The 26500-nt window shown below is 55.9% G+C and overlaps 1 protein-coding gene across 1 annotated transcript in view; it reads left to right on the top strand.

Annotated features, from left to right (window-relative positions):
* Positions 1–18645: 18645 nt before the first annotated feature.
* Positions 18646–26500, top strand: part of LOC108546510 (protein Wnt-6) — a 22229-nt gene continuing 14374 nt past the window's right edge. The window contains exons 1-2 of the mRNA XM_017898599.1: positions 18646–18713; positions 26359–26500. Of these exons, the coding sequence (XP_017754088.1) occupies positions 18646–18713; positions 26359–26500 (210 nt within the window). The remainder of the gene's footprint in view (positions 18714–26358) is intronic.

Here is a 26500-nt window from a genome sequence, read left to right as displayed (position 1 = left end):
AGGGTGTGAAAGCTCGAAGAGATCGAAGGGAGGGAGTAAGGCTGCTCGATAAACCGAGAGACGGAGCGCGATGGCCGAAGATATTCGCGAGAAAGAGACCGCGCAGGGCCACGCACTTTCGTTGTCCCCGTGTTCCTGCGTTCGTTATCCCGACACGCTACTGCGAGCCGAAGAAGAGATGGACAGAATCTGATGATTCCACCTCCGTTCAAGCCCGACGAGGAGCTGTCAGGGAGATCGGTCTGTCTATGATGAACTCGGTGCGCAGTGCGCGGCTACGGGGGCCCTCTTCGCCCTCCCATAGGGAGAGAAAGGAGAGATAGGGAGCGGTAGGCACGAAGAAACCAACTACCCCCCCACCATAACCACCACCATCCGGACACGACCACCACTACCGTCGGCCACCACCCTGAGATTCAAACCGAGAGACGAGGACGCACGATCGCAAGTGAAACTACCAACGGAGATGGGAAGACGCGAGAGACCGAGGCAGACCGAGATCGACGGAGACGAACCGAGATGGAGCGTAGAGAGAACCAGAGACGGACGGAGAAGCCGAGAAAGAAATAGAGAGAAAGAGAGACAGAGAGAGAGAGAAAGAGTGAGACGGTGAAACGGAGGAGAGCCCGTAGGCTGTTTCTGCATCTCCCTCTCTTTCCTCCCACTTCCGACCATCCTTTTCCTTCCAATTCCATCCATCTCTCTCCTTTCCTCTCCGTTCCTCTTCCTCTCACTCCCCCACCCTCTCCCTCTCCCTCTCCCCCTTTCCCTCTTTCTCCAACGATTGCCTGAAAACGCCTCTTCGCGAACCAACAGGTATTTCGCGTCGACGATCCGATTGTTTTGCACCTTGCCACTTCCTCTCTCTCTCTCTCTCTCCTCCTCCTCCTCCTCCTCCTCCTCCTCCACATCCTCCTCCTCGTCGTCGGGGCGAGATCGGTCGTTAAAATCCGTTCCTCCGCGATGATTCGCGTCGTCGGTGTCCGTCGCGACGATCCATCTCCGATCCATCGGTCGCGAATCGCGCGCGATCCAACAACAACCGTCTCTTCCTTCGCTCCGGGAACAGGAAGAAGAAGAGGAAGAGGGAGAGAGGAAGAAGCAAAAGCAGAAGAGGGAGAAGAAGAAGAAGAAGAAGAAGAAGAAGAGTAGGAGGCAGAGCGGAAGAAAGGACGGAAGGAAGGAAAGAAGAAAGGGAGGTTGCCCTTGATCACGTGGCAGGAAAAGTAGGAGGAGCAAACTTCCCCTACCTGGCATCCCTTGGAGGATGCTCAATCGGCATAATTGAGGTTTATCTCGTTCCCCGACTCCGCTTTCCGCCTACTCAACCCTACCGTTTCCCTCCCGGTCTCCGCTCCTGTCCCTCCGAGTCTGCAGGCGCGCGCGCGCAGATTCCGGTGCACCGCGCAGGGGTTGCGCCTCTCCTTCGTCGCTAGGATACTCCTAGTTACTTGCTCGCCGGAAGCGGAAATGTTCGCGGCCGTGCACGGATCCCGCCGTTGGCGGATCGCGCGGAAATTAACGATGCGCGCACACCGAGATTCCGGCTACTTACCCGAATCGGTTCGCCACTCGCGCGTCTCTTTCTCCGTCCCGAGCCAATATCTCCCGTCCGCAGCCAATTAGCGAAGCTTTCGATAGAACGGCCGACGAACGAAGATCCGACTACGTATCGCGATTACGAGGGTGAAGTAAGGGAACTCTCGGCTCCCCCTTCGATCCGCGTTTCCGTTCCCCTCCGTTCCACCTTTGACCAGAGTTCTTCGTCCCTTTTCCACCAGCGCCGTTCCTTCCCGGCGTGTTCGATCGTGTCAGTCGCTGAGCGGAGATTTCACCGACGCGCTCGCTGAGCTGGCAATTAGTCGCAACGACCCTGTTCGCGTTGCTCCGGTATAGTTACCCCAACGCGCCACGTGGTCGAAGATCAAACGACGTCCTGAATCAAAGCGCGTACTCGGTCGGGGTCTACCGAGGATCGCCAGATACGCGGATCGAAGCGCGTGGAACTCGTTTGACGATGCTGCTCCGTGCCGCGATTTACCTCTGTCTAATTAGAATTCGCCTTCCTCGCGGATAAGCGGGATATCCGTCGTTGCCCGACGGATCTGGACCGGGGCCGCGATTACGGTTAATTACGCACGATGATCGGGGATCGCTCGATCCCAGGCGGAGAATCGAGCACAGAGGGCGGAGGATAAACGAATTTCGTTTAGGATAGGAATTATGGTTGAAAAGCGTCGGTCGAGGCACGCGGGCGGATTTTTTTCTTCCTGCACGCGAGAACCGACGACTACGTTCCATTCGTTTGGTAGTGGACGCTCATTGCCGAGCCAGGTACCTCACCGCGATAAGATCGTTCGTGCTTCCAGAGGAGTTCCTTCTCCTTCTTCGTCTCTCTGCCCTGGCTGGCTCGGCTCTTTCTCCTTGAATCCGTGCTCCCTCTCCTTTTCAACGTGTACCCTCTGTCATCCTATCTGGGTGCATTACTTATCGGGCTATCGAGTGTCCTGACCATGATCTTGGCACGCGAGCGCCGATACCATCGAACCACTCGATCATCCTATCGCCGTGCAATGCGCCCTGATGCACTCCTGCTCGGAAGCCTAATTGGCCGGCGTTCGAAAAGGGGTACAAACCCTCTCTCGCCTTCTTTCTCTTATCTTCCTCTTCCCCGATTCCCCTTTCCCGCTCGCTTTTTTCCTTTCACCGAACCAACCTCGCGTCGTTCGTTCGCCAGTTTCGTCCGATTCTCCTTCCCGATGATGCTCCCGCTCGATTTTAACCTACTCGCGCGAGGAGAACACCGCCGTGTGCTCGACTCTCGGTCTCAGAGCCTCGGCTGTCACGCTCCCCGCTCGCGTTACTTCGCTTTGCGGGTATGAAAATCCCGATAAACGAATTACCTCGCACCGCAAACGGGTATTACTTATCCCGCTTTCTTTCCTCGCCCGGCCCACGCTCGTCTAGTTCGATCGGTCGACCTCCTCCGCCGCGATTAGTTCCCCCTTTTGGCCGATTTTACAAACGCGATTCGGCTGATTCGTCAGAGACGCGTCTCGCCACGGCTTTTCGTGGCAGAAAAACGATCACGTCCCGAGCGTGATAATCGATCGATTCTCGCACGCTATGTCACGACTCGTTTTCACCGCCGCGAGATCCAATCTTTCTCCACAATTAATTGAGACGTCGGTCGGCTAACCGAGCGAGAAATCCCTAACGAGAAGCGCGGAAAAAGCCGCGCGCGACTTATCCTTTTGCCATCGATCCCGTCCCACGCAAACCGTAAATTGCAATTTCATTGTTCCCTATGGATCGGTTCGAAACGAGAGCGTGGCCGGTCCCGATTAAAGTATACGCCGGCGCGATAGAAGGCTAGCAATTCCAGCGATTCGCTCACCATGGAAACGCTCCGAGCTCTGTGTGTGCGTGTTCTGAACGCTGAAAGCTCCTCAGGGGTCGCATTGTACCCTTCGCAGCCGGCTTTGCGATAACTATGATATAATTAACCAGCTATTTTTCTCGGTCAAAAGAACGCGTGTTCCACGAACAACGGCCACGACAATGATGATCCGCTGGAAAAGGAAGGGTAACGCGATACACTTATGCTCGCGATATTAAAAAGCTGGAATAGAAGCAAAGGGACGAAGAGGGAGGAAAGTCGAACGTTCCGAACGTCCCACTTCCTATTGCGTCTAAGGGTGAACATTGTGCGATCGCTTTGACGATCGTATCCGAGGACGAATTTACTGGATGCCCGGGCAGGCCCCGTCATTAAGTATTATGTCGTAGGAACGGTGCGTCAAGTGAGCGCAACACCCACGTTCGCCGGAAGAAAGAAGAGAGGAAGGTGCGTGCACGTCGTCGTCACGCCCCCATCCTTTTAGCGAGCGAGCTGCCTTGTTCTTCGCTTATTTCGATTATTTCGTAGCGGAGAAACGCGCGCGTTGAAAAGGAACGTCCGACGCGGGGAATGGACCGGAAAGGAATCGAAGAGGTGTTCCCTGAGAGGGTGAACGGCATCGTCTCCTTCGATCCCAAGTCCTCGTTTGACCCACATTCCCGCGCTCGGTGCCCCGCGATCGCGATCTCTGCCACCGATCGACGAGACGAGCTTCTTTCGTCGGCAACGATGCGAACGAAGCACGGAGGATCGGTTTGATCCTGCGAGGAAAGCCTCTCTCTCGAGAGGCTGCGTGGCAGGATGAGCAACAAACGGTCGGAAAGATATCCGTTACGGAGTGGTAACGGTCGATCGCACGATCCAGCAGCAGATACCGAACGCGGATGATCGGGTATCGTTTCCGTTAAAAGCCACTTGTTGGAGTGCGCTCGGGCATGATCGATTTGCCGGCTAAAAGTAGCTGCCGGATAATCTGCTTTCGAGGATCATAGGCGTCCCGGCTGTTTATTATTTGCCAGTACGAGCCTGCGAGCTCGCATCTCGCTGGAAAACCGGGACGCGTTCGTTTGTTCCCTGTGCTCTCGTGCGCATCCGGGCGCACGCGTCTGTAAAATGTCCCGACACTTCAAAGAAGCTCTACCCGGGCAGCGAGTAGAAAATACGGGAAACGTCGGCTACGCTTTCCCGACCTTCCGCAAGACGATCGCCAGTGTTGCTTCTTTCGCACGGCATTCTGTCGCGGACAATGGCTGCCGCGATACGGCGCTCTCGTGTCCGACGTAACGACTTAAGAGGATAAGAAGAGGATCTTTCGCGTCCGTTCTTGTGCGCTTATCCCTCGCTACCATCTTCTCTCGCTGGAGCTTTCGGTCGCTGCTCGGATGCCGGTGATGGAAATAATCGATCGAGTTGGGAGAAATTCGCGGAATCTCGGGATGATCGAGGAGCGAGATCGCGCGGAGGAAAGGACGCGCGGATGGTGCGAGGTACGTTTCAGCAAAGTTACGTCGGATGGGCAGGGAATGGCGTAGCTGAAAATAAGGAGCATCCACGGATGAGGAATGGTAGCCCGAGAGATCGAGGGAAGGCCAAAGAGGCGATGGGCCACCATGCTCGCCTATTATGGTAAAGGAGCCATGGGGATTCGAAGAGTGGCCCTCGACCAACGGCAATTCGAATAAATAAAGAGGGAAAATAAGATATATGCGCGTGGGTGTGGCGGCAGGCGGGACCCAGGCTCATTGCCACCTCCGAAGCTGTCGGATCTCACACTCCCTGCAGATGCGGAGCTATCTTGCCATGCATACGTATGTATACGGCTCCGGCCCGATCCTATAGATCGGACCGTTTCCTTCCCTCGACCGTCTTCGCGCGTTCGCCAGCCACTCGTCCATTCGGCGTCCTTCGACGCTTCTTTCAACCCTCGCGGGTCGCGTGATCTCATCACCCGACGTTTTCTTCGCTCGCCAGTGATTTTCCACGCGTATTCGTGGATAAAGGTTCGAGTGGGAAGCGAGAAGAGCGAGGAGAGACCGTGGTATAATTTAGATCCGAGCGACGAGAGTCTGACGACGGTAGTACGTACAAGCGTGTCCCGAGATCGAGCAGGAGGAAGCCTAATCGTCGATGTTCTACTCGTGGCTAGATCAGATTAGGATCTCGACACCCACGCCGCCGTGATCGACCGTGAAACGCCTTTCTTCTCTCTGTCCCTTTTCTCTTCTTTTTCCTTTTCTCCCCTCCCCTCCCCCCTTTTCATCTCTTCATCCCCTTCGGCCCCCCTCGCCCCGTTGGATCCCGTTGTTTCCGTTGGTATCCGTATCGTTGTCCGCGTTTAGTCGGTATGTTAAATACGCAACGAAGGGGTGCGCGCGAGGTTTCGAAGGAACGTGGAGTAAAACGGAAGGAAGGGGGACCGATAAAACGAGTTTATTGGCTCGTTTGTTCTCGAAGGTGGCGGTTTCTTTGTCGCGACTAGTAACGATCGTTTTACTACCGGTTTCAACGATTAGGGCTATCGTGACGTTTCGCGAATAAAGGGAAAAAAGGAAGGAGAGACGGCGAGTGATTTACCGGTCGTAAACGATCGTAATCAACCCGAGCTAAGGTTCGAGCCGGTGTATCGAGCACTTCGGGGTGTCCGAGAATTACGAAGAGAAATATATTAGTTAATATAATATGGGTACTTTATACGCGGCCGGACCACGGAGCTCCCTCGCCTCGGGATCGCGATGATCCGTATTTTTATGCCGCTATCGTGGAAGATCGAGAAAGGCGAATTCGGTCAGCGATTGGCCAAGGGAAGGCGAACGCGGACAGAGTCACGTCCAGAAGACACATGCATATATCCCTTTCTCTGCGTGAGCCTTTTTCGATTCGCGACCAGACGCCGCGAAGACAACCCGATGGAAATTGATCGAACAAAGAAGTGTTAATTGCGTTATTACTGGCCGAACCGCTTATCGAGCCTTCACCCGTCTACCGAAACGATCGCGATCTTATCGGGCCGCGTCGGCCATTGTACGATTATTAAATACGATGATGCGGCTCTATTATCCGGGCACCGGTCAGATGCGATCGGGTGAGAGTCGATCGGATCGCGTAGCAGTGCCACGAAAGATCGAGAGGACTCTCGGCGTGGCGCGCGGTAGGTCCTCCATCGTCGTCGTCGACGTCGTCGTCGTCGACAGATTTCCGTTACCGGTTAATCCCCCGTTATTCAAAGTATCAACGCCGCGACGTCGCGATACCGGATCGTCGCTTCTTATCCGCTTCGCTCGCGTTCATCTTAAAGTCGAAACACCATCGGACGCTGTTCCTGTTTTCAGCGATTTCAGCGAATCGAACGGGAGACCACCCGCTGATCTACGTAGACAACCAGACTTACGCGTTTCTTCCCAGTCCGCTGGCTGTCGATCGAGATCCGCGATTCCACGATCGACGGTCGAACCACCCGTAGAGGCCCAGGGGACTCGTCCCGGGATTTATCGCGATCCCATTCGTTGCACTCGGATCGATTACAGCGAAACGCGCTTGGTTTTACTCGAATCGATACTCGCCAGCGGTTTCTTACCCGAATCGCGTTATTCCCTCTTGTCGTCTCGCGTTATATACGCCATCTCGTATTTTCTTGCCTCTTCCTGCTCCCCTGATCTTCTAGTCGGTGTAGACGCGTACATCGAAACGTATAAACGCGTACGTGCAAATAAATAGATACGCGGATCTTTGAAAATCTTTCGTCCGCCATTCTCGGGATAGGTGTACACGCGACTCGTCGCTAGAGGCAGCACCGTCGCCATTGGAAACGAATTTTTATTCCAATTCTACTGCATTTCTATCCACGGACGTCGCGGTCCGAGAATCGGACGTTTCCGTATCCACGAAAGTGGACCGATCGCGATCGCGGACGCCGCCATTTTCTTTTTCCCGTCGCTTCCGTCGATCCGCTCGTCGCGACGGAGAAAGACACAAAGAAGTCCGGTCGTTCGAACGTTCGCGCGCAGACTAATCGATACTTAATCGCGAGGCGCGCTCGAACTCACGTACACGTACACGTGCGTGCAGCACGTGCGAGAAACACGTGTCACGTGCTTGCGACGAGCGGCGCGCACACACGCGGAATGCCTATACGTACGTCGCGAGAACACGCGCGACCGGGAGCCGGTTAATTTCTTTCTAGCCTCCCCTCTCTCTTTGCCCCCCCGTTCCCCGTCCCCCGGTACTGGCTTTCGCGAAAGAAGTCAAGAGGGACGAGAAACGAGCAACGTTTATTAACGTTTTGTTTGTACATCTCGATTAGAGCTAATCGATCCTCCGGCGAAATGAGGCATAATATAGAACCGTGGCGGGCTCATAAATACTCATTTGTGCGGGTAGTCGTTGCTCTATCTCCCTTCCGCCTCCGCCGCTCCCTCCGACTTTCGCTGTCGTTTTCACCACCGCCCAAGTCGACTTCGTTACGCTTATACGGATCGCAGACTCGAATATGCGAATTTGTGTACATAATTAACGAGCGTTTTCGGCTCGTATCTATATTTATCGCTGTCTCTCGCGGCAGCCGAGATGGCGGGACTTAACGCGCGATACCTCGTAAATCGGCCATACCGCGCGGAGCTGGTCGTCTATCGCGAATCGGTGGATCGGCGGACGGGATCCGGCGAGGAAAATCGTTCGTTCTTTCCCGCGTGTGACGGAGGATAACGAGAACGAGGGAAAGGAAAAATTGACCGTGGACGGATGGATTGGTTCCGACGCGTACGATACGGGAAGACGGGGGGCACAGTGGCAGGGACGGAATGGTCGGTTTAAGCGTCGAGTGGAATTAAAAAGCGCGGTAATTAAAGCACGCGGCGCGTCTCGCGCTGAATCGCGCGGAGAACGCGTTGCGGCGAATCGATTGCTCGCGGTTCGGCCCAATCTGCGATTCGTCGCGGACGCGATGCTCGACCCTTTCCCACGCTACCGAGTCCTAGACGAGCAAGAGCGAGCGTACTTTTCCGAGTTTCTACTTATCGCGAGGCAATGGTCGCGCGGGTCGCGGAGAGTCGGCCAAGAGACTCGGACGCCGGCCGCGGGAACGTCGGTTCCCCGAACGATTACGGAGGAATTCTCGATAACTCGATCCCGCCGGCTAGAGGTCGCAAAACAGCCGAATCATAGATTCGAAGAAAAAACAAAGAGACGAAAGGAGAGGCACCTATGACGAAGCTGTTCTCGCGCGAGCTCGCTCGAGCGCTGCGTGTAATGCAACCTTAAAGCTCACAATGAGTCGGCCACCTACGGGTATGCAGTCGTAAAAGATGTTTCTCATTGTCTCCCGTGCTGTGGGAACCAATTTTCGTCGAAATCCAGCGAGATAAAGGATTTCATGAATGAACCCACGAACCCCACGGATCCTTTCTATTTTTCTCCCGGTTTCTCCGTTATTCTTCTACAGGGATCCTCCCTGTATCGTCTATCTTCTCTTTCACGCGCCCTCTGCGGCTTCCTCGGAAGATCTAACGATCGTTTCTAAAGGTGGAGCTTTCTCCCCGTCTCTCCTTTTCCCCGCCCCCTCGCTCTCTCTCTCTCTCTCGCTCTCTCGCTCTCTCGCCTGCTCCTCCACGCTTTTTTTTCCCTCCGCTGAAGCAGCATTATCTCATAATCGACCGAATGATTCTTCTGTCCGCTAGAATGGCACGACCCGCTGAGCACACGTTTCACTTCGTTAATGTCCGCCCGTGAGAATGAATCCGTCCAATTATTCCGACCGTTTCTTATTCTCCGGGGGCCCGTCGTCTTCTCCGTGTAACCCGTCGCGTCGGCGTCGGCGTCGTCGGTGTCGACGGGGCGCTACTCGCGCTTCGCGCGTGTCGGCGAAGGGGGGCAACGCGTGCACGAAATGGACGCGCGTGGTCCGGAAGCAATACCGGGAGCTCGCGCTAGAGAAACTTCGCGAGGGATGCTAGCGCGGCGAGCGGTCAGAAGGGGGCACAGGGGGTCGAGGCGCGGCGGTGGTTCGCGGTCGCGGCTATCCCCGTGCGCCCCGCACCGAACAATTCATTTTTGTATTCGGTTCACCTGATCGCGACGTGTGCGGTCCGTGACGTCATAATTCGGGGCCCCTTCGAGGCGTTCCGCCCCCTTAATGCGGGTTCCGACACCTCTCGACTCCGCGATCCAGCACGCACTTTCCCCTCCAGCCCCCGTCCATCACCCTCCGTCCCTTTCCGATCCTTCGCGCTTCCTCCGTCTCTCCGCGTTTCGGAACCCCCCGTGTACAGATAGATGCGTAGAGCGTCTCGAGGGAAACGGGCGAAGAAGACGGCGAGGATGGCGAACACGACGGTGAAAGAGAGGCGAATCCGCTCCCTCTCCCCGGCCGTACTGCCGGCTCTCGTACCCCTTTTCCCGCCTTGCTTCTCGCAGTGACCGAAGAAGAAGAAGATGCCTGGACGGTATATACACCTCGAAGGCGGCCAAGGGGGATATAATGGCTCGGCCGGACTTCACACGATGCCGACCGGTACGTCGGCCCCGAGGATGATACGGACCACGGTCAGAGGGAGAGACGAGGACGAAACAACGCCGGACCTCCGGGGGAGGACTTTGAATCGCGGAAGGAGCTGCCTCTTCCATCCTTCTTCCATCCCCATCCCCTCGGTCCGCCGCTCGCGCTTCGTCGAGCCTCTCTCGCGAACCGCGTTCCCTCCTTCCAGAGAGGTGACTCGTGATGGAATCGAGGGAACGCGGGCGCACGGTTGCTTCTCGCGATTAGGAGGGCGACGTGTGCGTGTCCCGCTCGGGAACGCACGGGAACCCGAAAATAGATGGAAGAGAGAGAGAGAGAGAGAGAGTGAGTAGCGACGGTGGCGGCGGCACAGCAACGGCAGCGAAGGAGGAAAGAAAAGAGAGAGGAGGCAGAGAGGCGGGAGTGGCTGGAGAGAAGCTCGAGAGGAAGATTAGGGTACTCGAAGGCGTCGGAGAGAAGTCGACGGTGGGGCCTCTCGTGCAGAAGAGTCGGAGGGTGGGCACCGTTAGCCGGTTTTGTACGAGGAGCCCTCGCCGCTGTCAGCCCGCGGGGGCCTTATTTCAAGACCGTACCGAATCAGGCACGACAATCGCTCTAATATCCACACGAATGCCATGCCGGAGGCCCCCGTGGTCCAACGGGCCCCCTGCTTCCCTCCTCTTCTCTCTCCTTTTATACCCTCTATCAACAGCCAGACCATCTTTACCCACGAGTAAGAGATCTCCCTTGTCTTCCTCCTTTTCTTCTTCTTCTTCTTCTTCTTCGTCTTCTTCTTCTTCTTCTTCTTCTTCTACTTTTATTCCTCCTCGTCATCCTCGAGTTCTTTTTTCATTAACCAACAGTGTCGTCGTATTTGCCCTGGCATTTAATCGTTTTGCGTCTCTCGCGAGCGCTCACGCCTGCCTCTCGTTGCGTCACGATTTAGCCTCCATTTCCAAGACGAGTCCATTAACGCGGATACACGCGGGCATTCCTTACCATCGGATTCAAACTTCCGAGAGTCGAACTCGAAAGCTCCTTTATCCGTTCCGATGAAAGAGGCTCGTGCACACCGTGGCGCGGCTGATAAACGGATTAAGAACTTTGGATCTAATTGGCCCCCGGGCCGATTGTAAAGGAAACCCTCGCCGGCCTTATTGCCAGCTACGAGATTAGGATTCGTTCCTATATACCCTCCGCAGCTTATCTCTCTTTTAACGTTGCTTTCCAACCTGTCGTGAAACCTGCCTCTATTTACTCGCGTATCCCTTGGGTTCCAATCGTTTTACGGTCCTCTAATCGTCACTTCCGCATACTTGGCCGGCGTTCGGTCCCAGCGATGGATCGTTATCGCCGCTCCTTATCGTCGGCCATCGTTTCTCCCTAAAAATGTTAAACGTTCGATTTTTCATCCACCGGTCCCCTCCTTTTTTCCCCCGTTTTCTCTCCAACCTCTGTCTCCCTCTCCCTCCCATCTCCCCGGCCCCCCCCCCTCCGTCGCTTTCTCCGTTTCCATTTCGTCCCGACGAGAAAATAAAAGATTCTTTCGCTACGAGACTGAGAGACAGAGAGAGAGAGAGAGAGAGAGAGGGAGAGGGAGAGAGAGATCGGAGAGAAATCCGCGGATAAGGCAAGGATATTCAGGCAGGACTGGTCGAATGGAAGAAAGAAACGAGGATGGTGGCGCGGTACCACGGTATAATAACAGAGCACCCCAGCCCCGACTAGCTGATGACTTCATTGAACTGGTCTCGCTTGGCCCTCGGGCCCAGGACCTCCCTGAAACCGCCTGAAATTATAACGCCGGCCTGCGGCCAGGTCCGCTTTTGATGCGCTCGAGACACGTTTCGAACATTTAGTGGATCTCGAGGCTGCTGCTCTCGAAGGGACGCGATCCTCCGTTCCTAGTTCCTAGTGGCCAAAGTTGCCGCGCGTTTCTACCCGACTCTCTCTCTCTCTCTCTCTCTCTCGCTCTCTTTTTCTCTCGTTCACCCTGCCTTCTAACCCTTCCGTCGATGCGTGCTTCCGCGTGCTGTCCGTCGCCCGCCGAGACCCATTCTTCACGCGATAAATCGAACAACCATTCGAGCGATACAACGGATCGCATGGAACACGACGAGCGTTTCATAAGGAACGGTCGTTGTTAGGCCGTGGCCTATAAACTCGCGACTTACAAGCACGATCGCTTCCCTCTTTCCTCCTCGATGTCTCGTGTCGAACCGACGACCTTCGCGTGGGTTCTCCGCGCCGATTCCACGAAACACAATCGGCCTGTGCCCTCTCCGCGGTGCAACGCGTTCCTTCGCCTATCCGTGCCCGTGTCCCGCATCGGGACAACGTATCGCGAGATCCCCTGCATCGGGCTACGGTTTACATCGTTCGCCGGCTCGTCCACGATCCGTCGTGCGAAAAGCTACGCGGACAGACGTCGTGATCGCGCTGGATCGCGTACAACGTATCGATCGCGGACCGATCGAGTGCCGAGAGAGAAAGAGAGAGAGAGATGAGGGAATGGCGGCTAACGAGAAGAGAGCGTGGTCTAGGGGACAAGTGGAGAACACGGAGCCACGCAAAGTCGTTTAACCCGCGCGCGGGTCAGCTGGAGATCGAGCGTTCGTTCCCTTCTCTCTCGGTCGCCGAATCCCTCCATCGTGGTCGTGGTCTCGGATCGGAACGTATCGATTGCTGTGCCTCTGGTGCTCTGCACCGTACGACAGAGATCCTATGGGAAATAGAAAGTGGCCACGCGGTGTTCGCGGTTGCCCGTGCGTACGTTTAGCCTACGTGAAATTTACGAGCGGACTGCCTCGTAATTACCATTGTGGAAACTCGGGGGAGCCAGAGGGGTTCGGCGGAGGGATGGGAGAGGGAGAGAAAAAGAGAGAATTAAGGAGAAGATGGAGGGGCGAGGAGGGGCCCGGGGAGGACGCGAAGGTATACGCGGTCGCGAGGAGAGGGACGACAAAAAGTGGGGGACTAGAGAGACGAAAAGAGAGAGAGAGGATGAGAGGAAGAGAGCGAGGAGAGAGAGAAGGGAAGAGAGAAACTACTCGAGTATCTCGAGGCCAGTTCTATACGTGGGTCTGTAAGTGCCGTGTAATTGCTACGGCGCGTTTGCTCGGGCATCTGTTTACCCACTTCGATCGCAAAACGCCGAGCTGTAAACGCCCATTCGAGATCGTTCGAATCGGTTTCCATCTCGGCAACGGTGCGCTTATTACCCGTAGGAACTGGCTGCCGATCGATATCTATTTCGTATTAACGACGCAGACCCGACGTGTTCTTTCGAAACCGTTCGACACGGTGGCCTTCGGTAATTAGGAACGAAACGCGAATCGAATAATTATTAGTTTCGATATCTCCTACCTCGAAGCGGCTAGCGCTCGAATGCGCGCGCGCGACCGGACAGTTTCGATCGCGAGCGTATCGATAACGCGCCGATATGGAGAATTACGAGCGTTCGAGCGCCGGTACCGTTCGTCTCGTAATTACCCTCGCGTCCTTTCGGTATCACCGTGGTCGCGAGTACCGCGTTGATTTACCTGCCACGCGATTGCACGCGTCGTCGTGTTGGAAGGCGTAGAGAACCCCGAGAGCGGAGAAGGTTGGTCGAACGGCGCCGATAGTCGAACGCGAAATTCTTCGAGGATACGTCGGAACGTGGATGACAGGGAGAGGCGCAATAAATTGGCGAAACGTCAGGAGGCAGAAAAACAGCCGGATCCAGCTCGTCTCGGTGTTTCTTTGTCGTGGGACCGATGCCGTGTCATCGGTCCCAACCGCGGCTTTCGGGTCCACTACTCGGTCACGAGGTCCCGCTTGACCGTCTGCGACGCGGCCTTGCGAGATTCGCGACAAAAACCGCTTGCGGGTCCTCCGATGCTTCCTTCCTTCTTCCTCCGCATCCTCCCTTCTCGCCTTTCGTTAGAATCCGACTGGAGGATACCCTCGTGCCTCGATTTCGGTTCCTTGCGTCGCTTCGGATTTCTGCGCCAACGTTCCAACGAACCTTTCGACTCGCGTTGGAACGCGATCGCACGAGGCGAGAGGACGGATCCGAGACGTGCACGGCTCTATCGAGGCGAGTTCGTCACGCGCGTAGCTTACCGCCGCGATCCTTTTTTCCGTCGATTCGTTCTCGTCATAATAGAGGAATCTGTCGGTGGCTGCGCGCTATGGTCCGCCTCTATCGTTTCGAGCGGCACCGGTGGCCGCCACCGGCACGCTGCCGCTGCCCGTCCGTGGTTCGAGCAGGTTCTCAGGAATTCACGACTCATGCGACGACCGGGTGTCCAAGTGAAACGTATAATGGCATTTAACGAAGAGGAATCGTGTGGTAGCAGGGGCACCGAGCTTGCTCCAAATTGTTAGGTCAGGCTAATGTCGAAACGACGGCTGAGAACGGGCCTTGGTATTGTCCCGACACCCTCCTCCGCGGTGATGGCTCGTGGGAACACGCCTGTTTTTTTCTCTCCTCCATTATCCTTTCGAGCACCCTCGCCCGATATTTTCTTCTTTTTCCAAAATAACCGTTCCCTCTCCTCTTCCTTTCTCTTCCTTTTTCCCCGTTTCCTTTTTCTCCGCTTTTATCTCTCTTTTCCCGCTTGTCGCGCTTCCACGCGATCGTTCGAGGACGGTTTACAAGGAACGCGCGAGGCCCCCCTCCCGGAGAGGTAATCGCTAGCAAGATCGATTACGATAAAGTCGGTCGAATCGACGTCTTCTTGCGACGACACGTCCGCGCAAATTAACGTTTAAACGCTGGCGCGGGTCAGAGGATGGAAAAGGGAGGCGAAAAAGGCGAAAAAGGAAAGGACGAACGACGATGAACGAAGACGAAGGTGGGCTAAGAGAAGCTCCACTCGTCTCTGAAAACTGGTCTGGTAGAGATGCGGTCTTAGGAGCAAAGAAGAGTCGGAGGAGCGGCATTCCCCGGTAATTAGTCTCACCCATAAATTACTAGCTATTCCGTGTCTGTGTTGGTCACAACTCGGTAACGTTCTCCCTTCCCCTCACCCCTCCTTTTCCCCCTTTAAAAACCGATATTCCCCTGGGTACCGCGTCCTTCTCGAAAATAAACGACCGATGGACGCTAATCGACCTAACCCGAGCTTGACGAAAATTTCACCGAGGCCCCGCCGTAGCGGTTCATCGGGGGCCGACCAACGCGCTGGCGTCGACGTCGACGACGTTCGGATGAAATATCGCGAAGTTAAGTAATCGTCGGTAGAGAAGGATCTAGGTGCCAGGAGGTCTCCTCGGTCTATGGGAACGAAACGAACTCGTCTTTGCCGTAGGTCCAACGCGAGCCTGATCCGTGAGGATCTCTCGGCCCGCCGAAGGGGCACAGGACCCCGCTGCTAAATGAGCTGTAATACGGACCCCCGCTGACCCCTCGCTCGCTCTTTCTCTTTCTCCTCCTCCTCCTTCTCCTCCTCTTTCCTCTCCACCTCTGCCTCGGCAGTTCCTACTCTTCCGCCGCGATCTCTTGCTTTCCTCCTCTATCGGGGCCCGTTGGTTCTTTCGCTCGTACCTCTCTGCCGCTCCAAACTGCTCTCGTCCCTCTGGGTAGGATTCGGCGGTGATGATACAGCTACACCGGACGATTCCTTTTACCGGCACACTTCCTACGACGTTTTTGCTTTCTCCGCTACCGCGTCCTCTCTCGTCCTCCGTCGTCGTTCATCCTCGCGGTTATCGCCGGCTCTGGCTATCCGGACGGGCCCCGTTTAACGAGGCACGCGCGTCGGTGAAATCGGGGAAAGCGATCGTCCCGGGTAATTAGAGCCACCTATGCCGTGCCACGGTGACTCGAGCCGCTGTCACCGGGAACGGCCGAGCTCTCCTCCACCCGGCTAGAGAACGGTTCTCATCGGTTCCGCGAACTAACGGCGAATGGTCGTGACATCCAGACCGATCGCTCGCGCATTCGCTCGGTCAACGAAGCAGTTGACCCGTCGCTGGAGATACGCGCGGAACGATCCGTCAATTAGGTCAGCCGTTCTCTCGCTACCGATCGTCGGAGAAAGGAAAGAGAGCAAGGGGAGGAACGAAAGTACAGCTAGCGCGTCTCGGACACGCGAGTCTAATCCAAGCTTTCGCGTAATCCCGGCTTTCCGCGCGACCTCGAGCCCCTCGCGAGGACGATGAACGTTCCGACGTCTCGGAAATCTCTAGGCTTCTCCTTCCAGCTGGCCTCGGCGTTTCCGACGTCCCCCGTGAGCCGGAGCTAACACAGTTGTCTCGCGGGTAAGCCGGGAGTACTCTCCGGAATTCCTGGAAGATGTTACTCGTCCTCGTACCACGGCAGAGACACGGAAGTATCGATGTAATTTAAAAAAGGGGGACAGGAACAGGGTCGGTAAACGTTCTCTCCCGCTGGAGAATCGATGGCTTTTTCGCGGCGGCAGAGATGAAAAGAACGTAGCGAGCCACACGCCGACAGCTTGAACCCTCGATAGTCCCGCGCGATGCGCCTCCAGTGTGCACCAGCGAGGCCGATGCCAGTGGAGAGAGGGAAGAAGGTAGTCACTGCTGATACCCTAAACGAGGGAAGAGGATGCGACTGCCGAGTAGAAAATACGCGATTAAATAGAGACGAACGAGCCGCTACCGTCTCGTTCAGAACCATCTAGTCGGCTGTCCGTGTCAGACCCAGGAGAGTCCCCTTGGGATCGGATTTTCGCAAAGGAAGCGTGCTTGGAATCGATTCTGAGATCCTCCGAACGCGTTCGCGCGAAGGAAAGATCCGTGAAAGTGCGTCCGTCGCGAGGACCACGCGGCACGAAGAGACAGGACGGAGGAATTAACGGGGACCAAGGCTGGGCTAGGTGTTTTGGCGAATCGGTATCGTAAGGTTGGAGACGGACGGGGTCGAAAGGTGTATCGGTGTGCTTGGAAGCTGATCCTCCCTCCGTGGATCCCGAAGCGGCAGGTTGCGAAGCACAGAGGAGCCGAGTGGTTCGTAGGAGAGTTAAAAGAGGAAAAGAGGGGCTCGGTTGCGTCTCGTTGCCGCCGAGCGGCGCTCACCTGCCTAGTCCGCAACAGTCTCGTACGGTTCGCTCCGACCAGGAGCTTCGTCTCCGATCACGGACCAACGATTCTCTTCTCCTCTCCCCTACCATCGGCCACTTTCCACCTCCGCACGATCGCGCTACACCACGTGAGCTTTTCGACCTTCTTCCTACCCTGCGGTACCCTTTTCACCGGCTGCCGCGCTCCCTCGCTTCCCCCCCGGGTTTTCCTCCCTTTTAATCCCGCGTGCACGCGCGCTCCATCGCGGTGCTCAGCGCCTAAATTCCTTTCCTCCTTTTCGAAAATTCCCGATTTCCCGGGCCATCCGTCGAGCCAGGATCGTTCTCGCAGGGGGTGCGCGCCGGACGGTGACGAAAAGATCGACGGGGATATATCGCGCGACGAGACGCGGTGCCGTCGACGTTGGTGGTGCAGTGAAGGTGGTAATGGTGGTGTCTCGAGGCAAGCCGAAAGAGGAAGCGGAGGAGGAGGACAAGAAGCAGAGGTAGAAGAAGCAGAGGCGAAGGAAGAAGAGGAGGAGGAGGAGGAGGAGGAGGAGGAAGACGACGAGACGAAGCAGAAGAAGAGAAAGAAGCGGATGAAGGTGAATGGTGGGGCTGTCTTCTCTACTCCTTGGTACATTTCTGGTGGGGGTAAGGCAACACTCAAAGTTCGTGGTGACGTAGTTGTGGCAGGAACGCGACGCGTTTTTGTCCCCGCCGGAAGGAAATAGCGGAGCTTCCTAGACCCCGATCGCGTCTCGTCTCATCGGTGTTTTCGTCCAGTCGCGAAGGGTTCCGGTCTGGAAGGGAAGCGAAGCGGAGGAAAAAGGAGCGGAAAAGACGAAAGAAGGAGAAGGAGGAGGAGGAGGAGGAGGAGGTGGAGTGGAAGAAGAAGAAGAGGAAGAAGAAGAAGAAGAAGAAGAAGCGAAAAGGAGACGAGAGACGAGAGAAACGCAGTGACGACGGAGAGGGGTGGGGGATATCTAGTTTAACGGGCCGGAAGCGGAGGGTTCCTCTTCCAGGAATTTCTCGATCGTGATAAGGACCATTTGCGATTCCAAAAGATTACGTTTCGCGAGTCAAAGCAAACGAGGAAATTTGATTGTTTTTTCACGGTTTCCCAGTGGCCCGGATAGAGATCATGAGGATTCGCCGCGGTCAATATTTGTATCCGTTCGAGAGTTTCAAAGAGGCTCTTTCGCTTTGATCGGTACACTGGTGCAAGCCGGGGAAGAAAGAAGCCGAGGAACAGACAGAGGAGGAAGAGGAAGAAGAAGAAGGCTGCAACGACGCCGAAGACGAAGAAGAAGAAAACGATCGTGCTTCGGTGAAGTGTCGGCAGAAGCGAAGACCAGATACGAGAAAGTAGTCGAGAGTGGACGGTCGAGGAGATCGGGTGCTCGATAAAGAATTTCTCCTTCGAGATCGGGGAAAAGCACACACGCGCGCGCGCGCACACAGCCGGGAGTATTTTTTCCGAGGGAGAACGAGACTCGCGATTCTACGCGACGCGATTCATGATTCGAGCCATACGTGTCGCGCGTCGTCCGAATTTTTTTTCCACGGTTTCGTAGGTCAGGAATCCGGTGGCGCTACGCCGTCGCGCGGAACAGGACACTCGCCGACACACGCCCGCTCACGGTCTAGGAACCAGCGACTTCCGGTACCCAACGGCACCACGGAGGGCAGCGAGGGCGAGCAATCGGCAATCGTCGAAGTCACATCGAGGGGCGGAGGGGATGGAGATGCGCCTCGTTCTCGTGGCGATCTGCCTCCTTCTCGTTACCCCCATCGCCGGCTCTTTCTGGTACGTACACGGCTTGTCCCATGGATTTCCGCCATTTCCCGATTTCCTTCCAACGTGGAGATCTTCGCGACGGGGACCTCTGTCGAGAGGAAAGTCACGGTTCGCGAGTCCTAAGTGACTTTTTTCGCCACGAGTGGATCCTCGGTCACGCGTTTTGAGCAATTACGCTCGTCTCCTCTCGCGACGCGGCGGCAAGACGAACGGAGATACGAAGGGACTCGGCGAGGAATAGAGAGAGAGAGAGAGAGAGAGGAAGGGACAGAGTTAAACGGGATGACGAGAGCGCGTCGTTGTAATCAAAAGCGTTACCACTTTTATGTGGGTAATTATGTGAAAAATAGTTGCTCCCCGAGAGCGGTTAACGTCGGTACTTTCCAAACGTGACGAACTAACGAGTGCTCCAGTTCCGAAGTACGTCATCTGGGTTATCAATTACGCGGCACGTTACGCGCACGCGGAATGATTAATGACGCCATAAATCCACCTTTGGTAGTTACTTGCGCTCCGGTAAGTAAGACTTGTCCCGAGATTTACGGTTTCATTTCGATTCGCTTAAATTGCTCGTTACCGTTACCGGGAAATCTCGGCTTCCTCGGGGCCCGATCCGGCGGATTGACAGTGGAGCGAGGTTCGTCTGTCCCGTGGCACGAAATCGCGAAATCCATCGGGTTGCCCCGTGCCGGGGGGGAAAGGGATCGCCGTGAAACGTCGCGAATTCGCAAGCGGCGCGTGACGCGTTCCGAGTAACCGCGTTACGTACTCGCGAGGTATCTCGAGCAACGGTAAATTATTCGGTAGCTCGAGTGCGCGATGTGTACCCGAGTTTATTACGTAAATGTTTGTACGACGATAGACCGTTATCGCTGCCCTGCCATCCAAGGTTCCAGCATCCACGGACGAATCGTCGTCGCGCAGACCGTTTCTCGTTCCGCCTCGTCCTCGCGATTACTCCGAATACTCTTACTTTTTCCAATTCTTCCACAATTCTTCTTCAATCTTCTTCCATTCTTTTCCAAATTGCTTCCGGATCCGAATTCCAACTTTTCCTCCCTTCGCGGGGGAATGGAGGGAAAAATTAGGGGAGCGAGCGAGGTAGGAGAGGAGGCGCGTTTAGCGTGGAAATTGGAAAGTATAGTTGCGACGAAGGTGGCGAAAGGTGGTGGTCTGTGCTAAGGTCGAGCAAATATTTGTCAACGATTTAAAGGGGATTTCTGCGCGCAGTCGACGCTGTACCGTCGCACCTTGCTCGCTTACCTGTCCACGACGTCCACACGACGGAGTGTTTGATAAATACATTAGAAGGTTCGTGGTTTGTTTCGACGACAGGTATTTAACAGGTATTTAAGTAGGTTCGAGGAATGCCACGGCGTAGTCGCAGGTTCCGAACGTTCCCGTTCTTTTCCCCTTTTTCTCTCTTTCTTCGTCCAGCCGGCGGCGGCATTTCGCGTTGCACGAGTCAAGCTCGCGAGGAAGTTTGTCGATCTACGCGCTTCGTCCTTTTCGTTCCCGCGGAATCGAGGGCCGATTACTCCGATCGGAACCGGATTCTCGTTCCCGATCGAGATTCCCCGATTTTGTCGCGAGGAATACTATCCACCGTTCCTCCTCCCTCTCTCTCTCTCCCTCTTCGTTTCTCGCTGCGTTTCACGGGAGCGCGGAGACACGCGGCGGAGCCGGAGCCCGGAGTCGCAGGATCGAACGCGGCGGACAAAGACGACCAGAGTTGGAGGAGTAAAGAGGTAAAGAAACGAGCGAGGATGGACAATGGTCTCGCTCGAAGCGTCACCCGTAAATCTCGTTGAGCGCGTATAATTTGTAAGTCGGCAGCAGCCCCGTTTCGCCTCTTCCCTCGCCTCCTTCTCCGCTTCTGGCGTCCCGCTCGCGATCCCTCTTCGTCTCTTCGGCGAGAGACCGCGAGAGCCGTCTGCGAGGAGAAAAATCGGGAGCAACGGTGAGCAGACGAGAGGAGGCATCCGTGCTGGTGTGCAAGATTCGGACGCATTCTTGCGCGTCTCCTTCTCTCTCTCTCTCTCTCTTTTTCTCTCTGTGCGTTTTACCGAGTAACATTGGCGGTATCGCGATCAGCTTGGTCGCGTTTAATTGGGCCGCGTACCGTTGACACGGTTCGCTCGTTAATTTTCTAGCCGGCGAGACGCATGCCGCGCTCGCTAATTGATCGTCGCGACCTAGACGAACGGTAGGACGAGGGGGGTCGGTGTAACCGGCTAATTATTTCACCGGAATCCAGCCCCCCTCGGTCTCTTTCGACCGGCGGAGGAACGGCGGAGGAACGGCGGAGGAACGGTGGCCGGGAGTCGGTGGCGCGCAGGTGGAAAAGGTGTTCGGAGATCGGCGATCGACGGCGCGGTATCGTAACGAGCGGTTGCCGATAATACGATAGCGTTCGGTCGGGTCGCAAAGTTGGCCAATGAGCCGCGGTGGGCAGTCCGCAGCTACCTTCTCGCTGGTTGGACAACCCGATACTCCCACCCGATGCACTCTATCTTACCTGGCCTCTCTCTTTCTTTCCCGCGCGGCTATAATCATAATCATAAGAGCACGCGGACCGTGTGACGCGAGGTCACTCGTTCCGCTTTTATCGGGCCCTGGCCAGGCGATTCGCGCTGGAATCGCGCTGGAATCTCGCTGCTCGCTCCGCTCCACTCCACTCCGCTCCGCGTTCCGCGTCCAGTCCCGGCAACCTGCCGAATCGCTTAACGTTAACCTCTTCCTGCCTAACCGCGGGCCTCTGTCGTAAACCGCGCGGTTCTCGCTGGATGTTTGCTCCCGATACCGGCCGTATTTCGGTCAGCCTCCGCTCGTAATGCTTATTTTCGTCGCGAACGTTTCTCCAAGTTTCGCCGAGGATTAGTACCCTCTCGCGCCGGTTTGTCTATTTGCGGCCGTAAAAGCTCGACCTTTTCGCTCGAGGAGGGATGCACGCGGTGCCAACGTAAACACGGAAAATTCGTTCCCTTTGCGCGCCGCGGCGCGAGCTCCACTCGTCTGCGTGCCGTGCTCGCCGCGCTGCCGTCGCGATCCATCGATTTCCGATCTAAACGAGGCGACTCGAGGAACACCGTTCCTCGCTTATCCGCGGTCAGTTTCGATTCCCGGCGCATCGTTTGCGACGATAAATTTAGTTCTGAACTTCCTCGTCCGCGACATCACGATCCCCCGACTCGTGGGACAGAAATAATTTCCTCCGACTCTGATTTATCGCCTAACGAACAACGTTACCGGAATTCTGCGCGAGACACTGAAACATTCGCGCGCGCGAAACGAACGCCAGGCCTCGCGCCAGCTCCCGACAGATACAAACGCGTTTATTCCGCCATCGATTTCGAGCAGCTCCGCGAGTTTCCAATTATCCCCTCGAGCCACCGTTTCGCGATTATCGTAATCTCGGAGTGCACCGGTTAGCAGATTTTACGGCGACGACAGAGTCGTAAAGCGTGCTTCTCTTCCGTCAGCCGGCCGCTTTCCACCTGTTCGCCATCGGCCAGAGTATCTCGGAATTAATCGCTCGCGCGTGTCCTCCTCTATTCGCTCGAACACCCACGGGGACCCGAGATGGCGCGTTCGGATGCCCGGTGATTTATTCGATCGCGGCGACGCGTCGCGTCTCGTTCGCCACGGCTAATGGCGTCCGCGCGTTCGAGCGACGTAACCGGCGATTAGTTTGAACCGCACGGACGCGTCTGGATAAAAGTGCCGGTAACAAGCCGGTCCGTGGTAGTTAACGCGAGTGGAACGCGTGTCCCGGTGCAGGCGAAAGCACGGGATCGATTTCGGTGGAATGTCAGGTCGGGGGCGTAGCCGCGTTTCCCGACGCTAGACGTTCCGGCAGAAGAATTCGAAATTGTTCCGATGGCGTGTACGCGACGCAGCCGCTATGTACGGAATTTTAAGACCCCCGCGTTATCCGAGCTTACTCTAATTTTATTAGCCTACGCCGATTCGATCGGGTTTCATTAAGCCGCGTGCCACGAATAATTCGTTAAGCGCCGGTACGCCGCTGCTAGGCCGCGATCGTACGCGGAAATAGAGGCATTGCTGCGATCTCTGCCGTCTTCTTTCTCCGCTTCCCGGAGATCCGGGGGGGTTCGCGCCGCGAATTCCTCGAGGTTCCCGCGAGATGGTTAAATTCGCCTCTCGTCGCGAGTGCGTTCGTTTTCCGTGCATCGTTTCCGGGGCACCGCGATTCCATCGGTACCGAATCGTCTTTTCCATTCGATTTAGATGGAGCGAGCTTTCGCGACTCTCTGCTTCCGTCCTCTGTGCCTTTTATCCATCGGTCCGAGTGCGGGTCCCCGGCCTCTTCCTCCATCGCGTTTCACCCGGTCTCGCTGGTATCCCTGGCCGGACGGATTCCTCCGGTGGTCGGTGGCGCGATGAGAAAGCGAAGGAATGGAAAGGAAGAAGCAATGGATCTCGCGGTCGATCGGATTACCCTACTCTCGATGTCCTTGGAGGCGAGGTTCCCAACTTCCGTCGTGTTTTCTTCCTATCCTCGAGGGTCTCGTTCGGACGGTGAGAGATATTCGAAGAATTCACCGGTGGACCCAGCGACCGTTCTTCTTCTGCTGCTACTCCTCCTCCTCCGTAGCTCGTTCCGTTCCTTCTTCTTCTTCTTCTCCTCGAACTCCTTTCGGCAGCCGGAGGACGGGTCCGTTCTCTTTTTCTGGTACTCTCTATCCACAGTCCTCTCTCTCTCTCTCTCTCTCTCTCTCTCTCTCTCTCTCTCTCGATTCGAGCGTGTACGAACACCGACGAGCGGAGAGCGAGGCCAGAGCAACGTAGCTCTCTCGTCACTGTCTATCCGAGCAGACAGCGTGGAGCTGCCTTCGAGCAAAGTGAGTGCGTCTAATGAGGCAATAAATAAGTCGACCGCCCTAACCGGCCTCTCCACGCTTTTCGTTCGCGACGACGTGTCCATCCTCCGCTTCTTTTCTTGCCTCCGCGTACACGGGGACAACCCCTTCTTCGTTCTAGCCCGCTCGATCCCCAACCCTTCCCACGCAGCTTCTCCGTTCCCTCCGTCCTCCGTCCGATCTTCCTCGTCCTCTCTCGAGCTCTGCTCCACTTTCTCCTCTCCTTTCCTCTCCTTTCCTCCTCGCTACCTCGTCCTCCGTCCCGGCGAGCGACCCGCGAAAATAAGTTACGCGCGCCGCTCGGTTCTTGACCACGCCAATTCCCGCGAGCTGACCGCGAGCATACGCGATATTAATAGCTCGGCATCGCGAAACCGACCGATCCGCGATCGTCCAACCACGCGACGTGTTTGCATTAATAACGTCGTAACGTTATTCGCGCATCGGGCAAGAAGCACCGATCGACCGGCCACCATCTCTCGCCGTTTATTTCGCTTGGCAGGTCAGCCGCGCAGTCGTTAACGAAGCAGCGCAAATACTCCTTGCCTGCGATCCTTTGAACTGTAAATGTCAGGACAGTGTCACGCAGCGGGGATCCGCTTTTCGGACGCCGCGCCCGTCGCGAGAGGCGCGAAATTTTTAAACGCCGACGCCGGTGTCTTTTCCCGCGAAAATCCCCGCGATCGGCTGCATTCCCGATCAGCTTCCACGCCTCTCGTCCGATTTTCCCAGCCGAGGAGGAACGCACACGCGTTTCTATTTTTAGAGATACTTTCGACTTCTCGGAAAGTCAGCCGTTTATATCTATGCCGGTCGTCTATTATCCGATGCGTAGGAACGGGGCCTTTGTCGCATTCCCGCGCGGGTTCGCGCGAGCTTGTCGGGAAATCGCGCGCGCGAAACGATTCCGGGAAAAGCCGTTGAACCGCCTGCCTCTTGATAAGGACACGACGCGAACGGGGGGTGCTGCGAGCAGGGTGATTTATTCCGAAATCAACTCGGCTTTTACCTTCGCGTCGACGTGTCCTCGAAAGCCGGGAAATCGGGAGAAAATGCCTCGCTCCTCGTGATGATCCGCTTGGAAAATCCTACACGTCCCATACGCGTTCCTTTTAACGAGAACGATAATTATACGTGAATAATTGCGGGAATCGTAGGAAAGCAAAATGTCGGTCGAGATGGTAACGCGATGGACGAAATAAAAGTTCGTTTTCCGCGAGTTTTCTCTCCATTTTTCCGTCGACCCTAATGGCTTTTAGATGCCGTGTAAACATGGTACAATCGCAAACAGCGCGAGTTGCGCGATGCTCAACGAGGCGTAGCTTGGCCGCAAGACCACGCGTGCGTGGTAATTATATTCCGCGTCTTCATCTTTGTTTTTATTATATTTTTCCTCGTGGAATTAACCTTTCGTCTCGGTGGTTTGAAGCGATGGACGCTTCTCTCCGTTGTTTCCCACGCGTTAAATTTATTGCGGCGTCGAAAGTAATACGTCTCGGATGAAAATTCGATAAAACCTTGGACCGCGTGAAAGAAATGGTACTCGAGTTTAAAAAGCTGCTGCGCGTTGCTTCTTTCCGCTTGTATCGCGGGGACGCGGCCGCGGAGGGTTTTCCCTGGAGTATATCCGGTTCCGGGGGGCTGACGTGGCCGGTGGAAGGTGGCGCGTTCCGTTATGGAGACTATCGAGGGAACGAGGATCGCTCGGGTTAAGAATATCGACTGGTCGGATGAAGTTCTTGCGCGTTGTTCCGCGGCAACGGGTCCGATCGTCCCGCGAGACGTAACATGCGCCATATTTTGCTCGGGAACGAGAGCAACGTTTAGGTTTTTTTCTCGGCGAAGGTGGAACGGGGCAGGAGGAACGGAGAACGCGGATCGCAACCGGCTCTCGACGTCCCTGCCCGCAAGCGCATTTCGATCTCTCCGCTTCGCGAGTTTCTCGAGAATTCTTGTCCGCGCATCGAACGTTCTTGTCCGCGCTGTTATAGTCGTCGTCCGAGGCTGGAATCCTCGCCCAAATGACGATGTCACCGGTGCACGACTGTCCGCCCGTATTACCACGGAACTCCTCTTCTTTTTCTCCCGGTTCGTGCGGAACGAAAAGCAGGAGCATCGCTGGCCGCACCAGCGACGTACACGGGCGCGAGCAACCGTCCTTAACGGAATTATTGCCATTAAGGTCGTTGCATTCCCGAGAGGCCGTCGTGTACGCGCCCCGGCATCCTACCGACGCAGAACTAATGATCTTAATTAACGTTTCGTAACGAAGGTCGCTCGGACTCTACTCCCGCCTCTCCCTCCCCTTCTTTCCACCCTTCGCTCCTCGACGTCGCCGGTTTCCCTTCGTACCCCATTCCCCCCGTCGCTCTTCTTTCCGCAATTTTTTACGTCGAACCCCTTAGTCTTGGTCCGTCGTTCGTCGTCCGTCGTTCTTGCTCCTCTTCTTTCTGCTCCCGAAGGAGAGCACTCCGCGGTTCCCACTGTCCTCCTCTCCTCCTTTTGCCTTCGTCCGTTCGTCCTGTCCGTTTCTGGCTTGTTCTTTACTCGTCCCCGTAGACCGTGTCTCGTCCCTGGTAACCTGCCACGATGAGTACACACAATGGCTGGGAGATTTAATTATAGTAATGGCCTCGCCGCGGTTCACTTGCCGCGCCCGTGTCCCCTCGTGCTTTTTGGTAGCCGGCGATCAGCTTGTCCTTCGAAAAACCGTATACACGTCGTCTCGATCCGAGAAGATCCTGCTCGCTCATCCGATACCTTCTCCGCAGGACCGTTGGAAATCAGGTGGTGATGGATCCGATGCTCATCTGCAAAAAGACCAGGAGACTGAAGGGCAAGATGGCGGACATCTGTCGCAAGGAGCCCTCGCTGCTCAAGGAAATCGCGAGAGGCGTTCAGGTGGGGACGAAA

Source organism: Eufriesea mexicana, unplaced genomic scaffold (genome assembly GCF_001483705.2).
Source record: "Eufriesea mexicana isolate 0111107269 unplaced genomic scaffold, ASM148370v2 scaffold654, whole genome shotgun sequence".
NCBI classification, from domain to species: Eukaryota; Metazoa; Arthropoda; class Insecta; order Hymenoptera; family Apidae; genus Eufriesea; species Eufriesea mexicana.
Note: the sequence above shows the minus strand (reverse complement) of the source record. Positions and strands in the feature narration are given on the sequence as shown.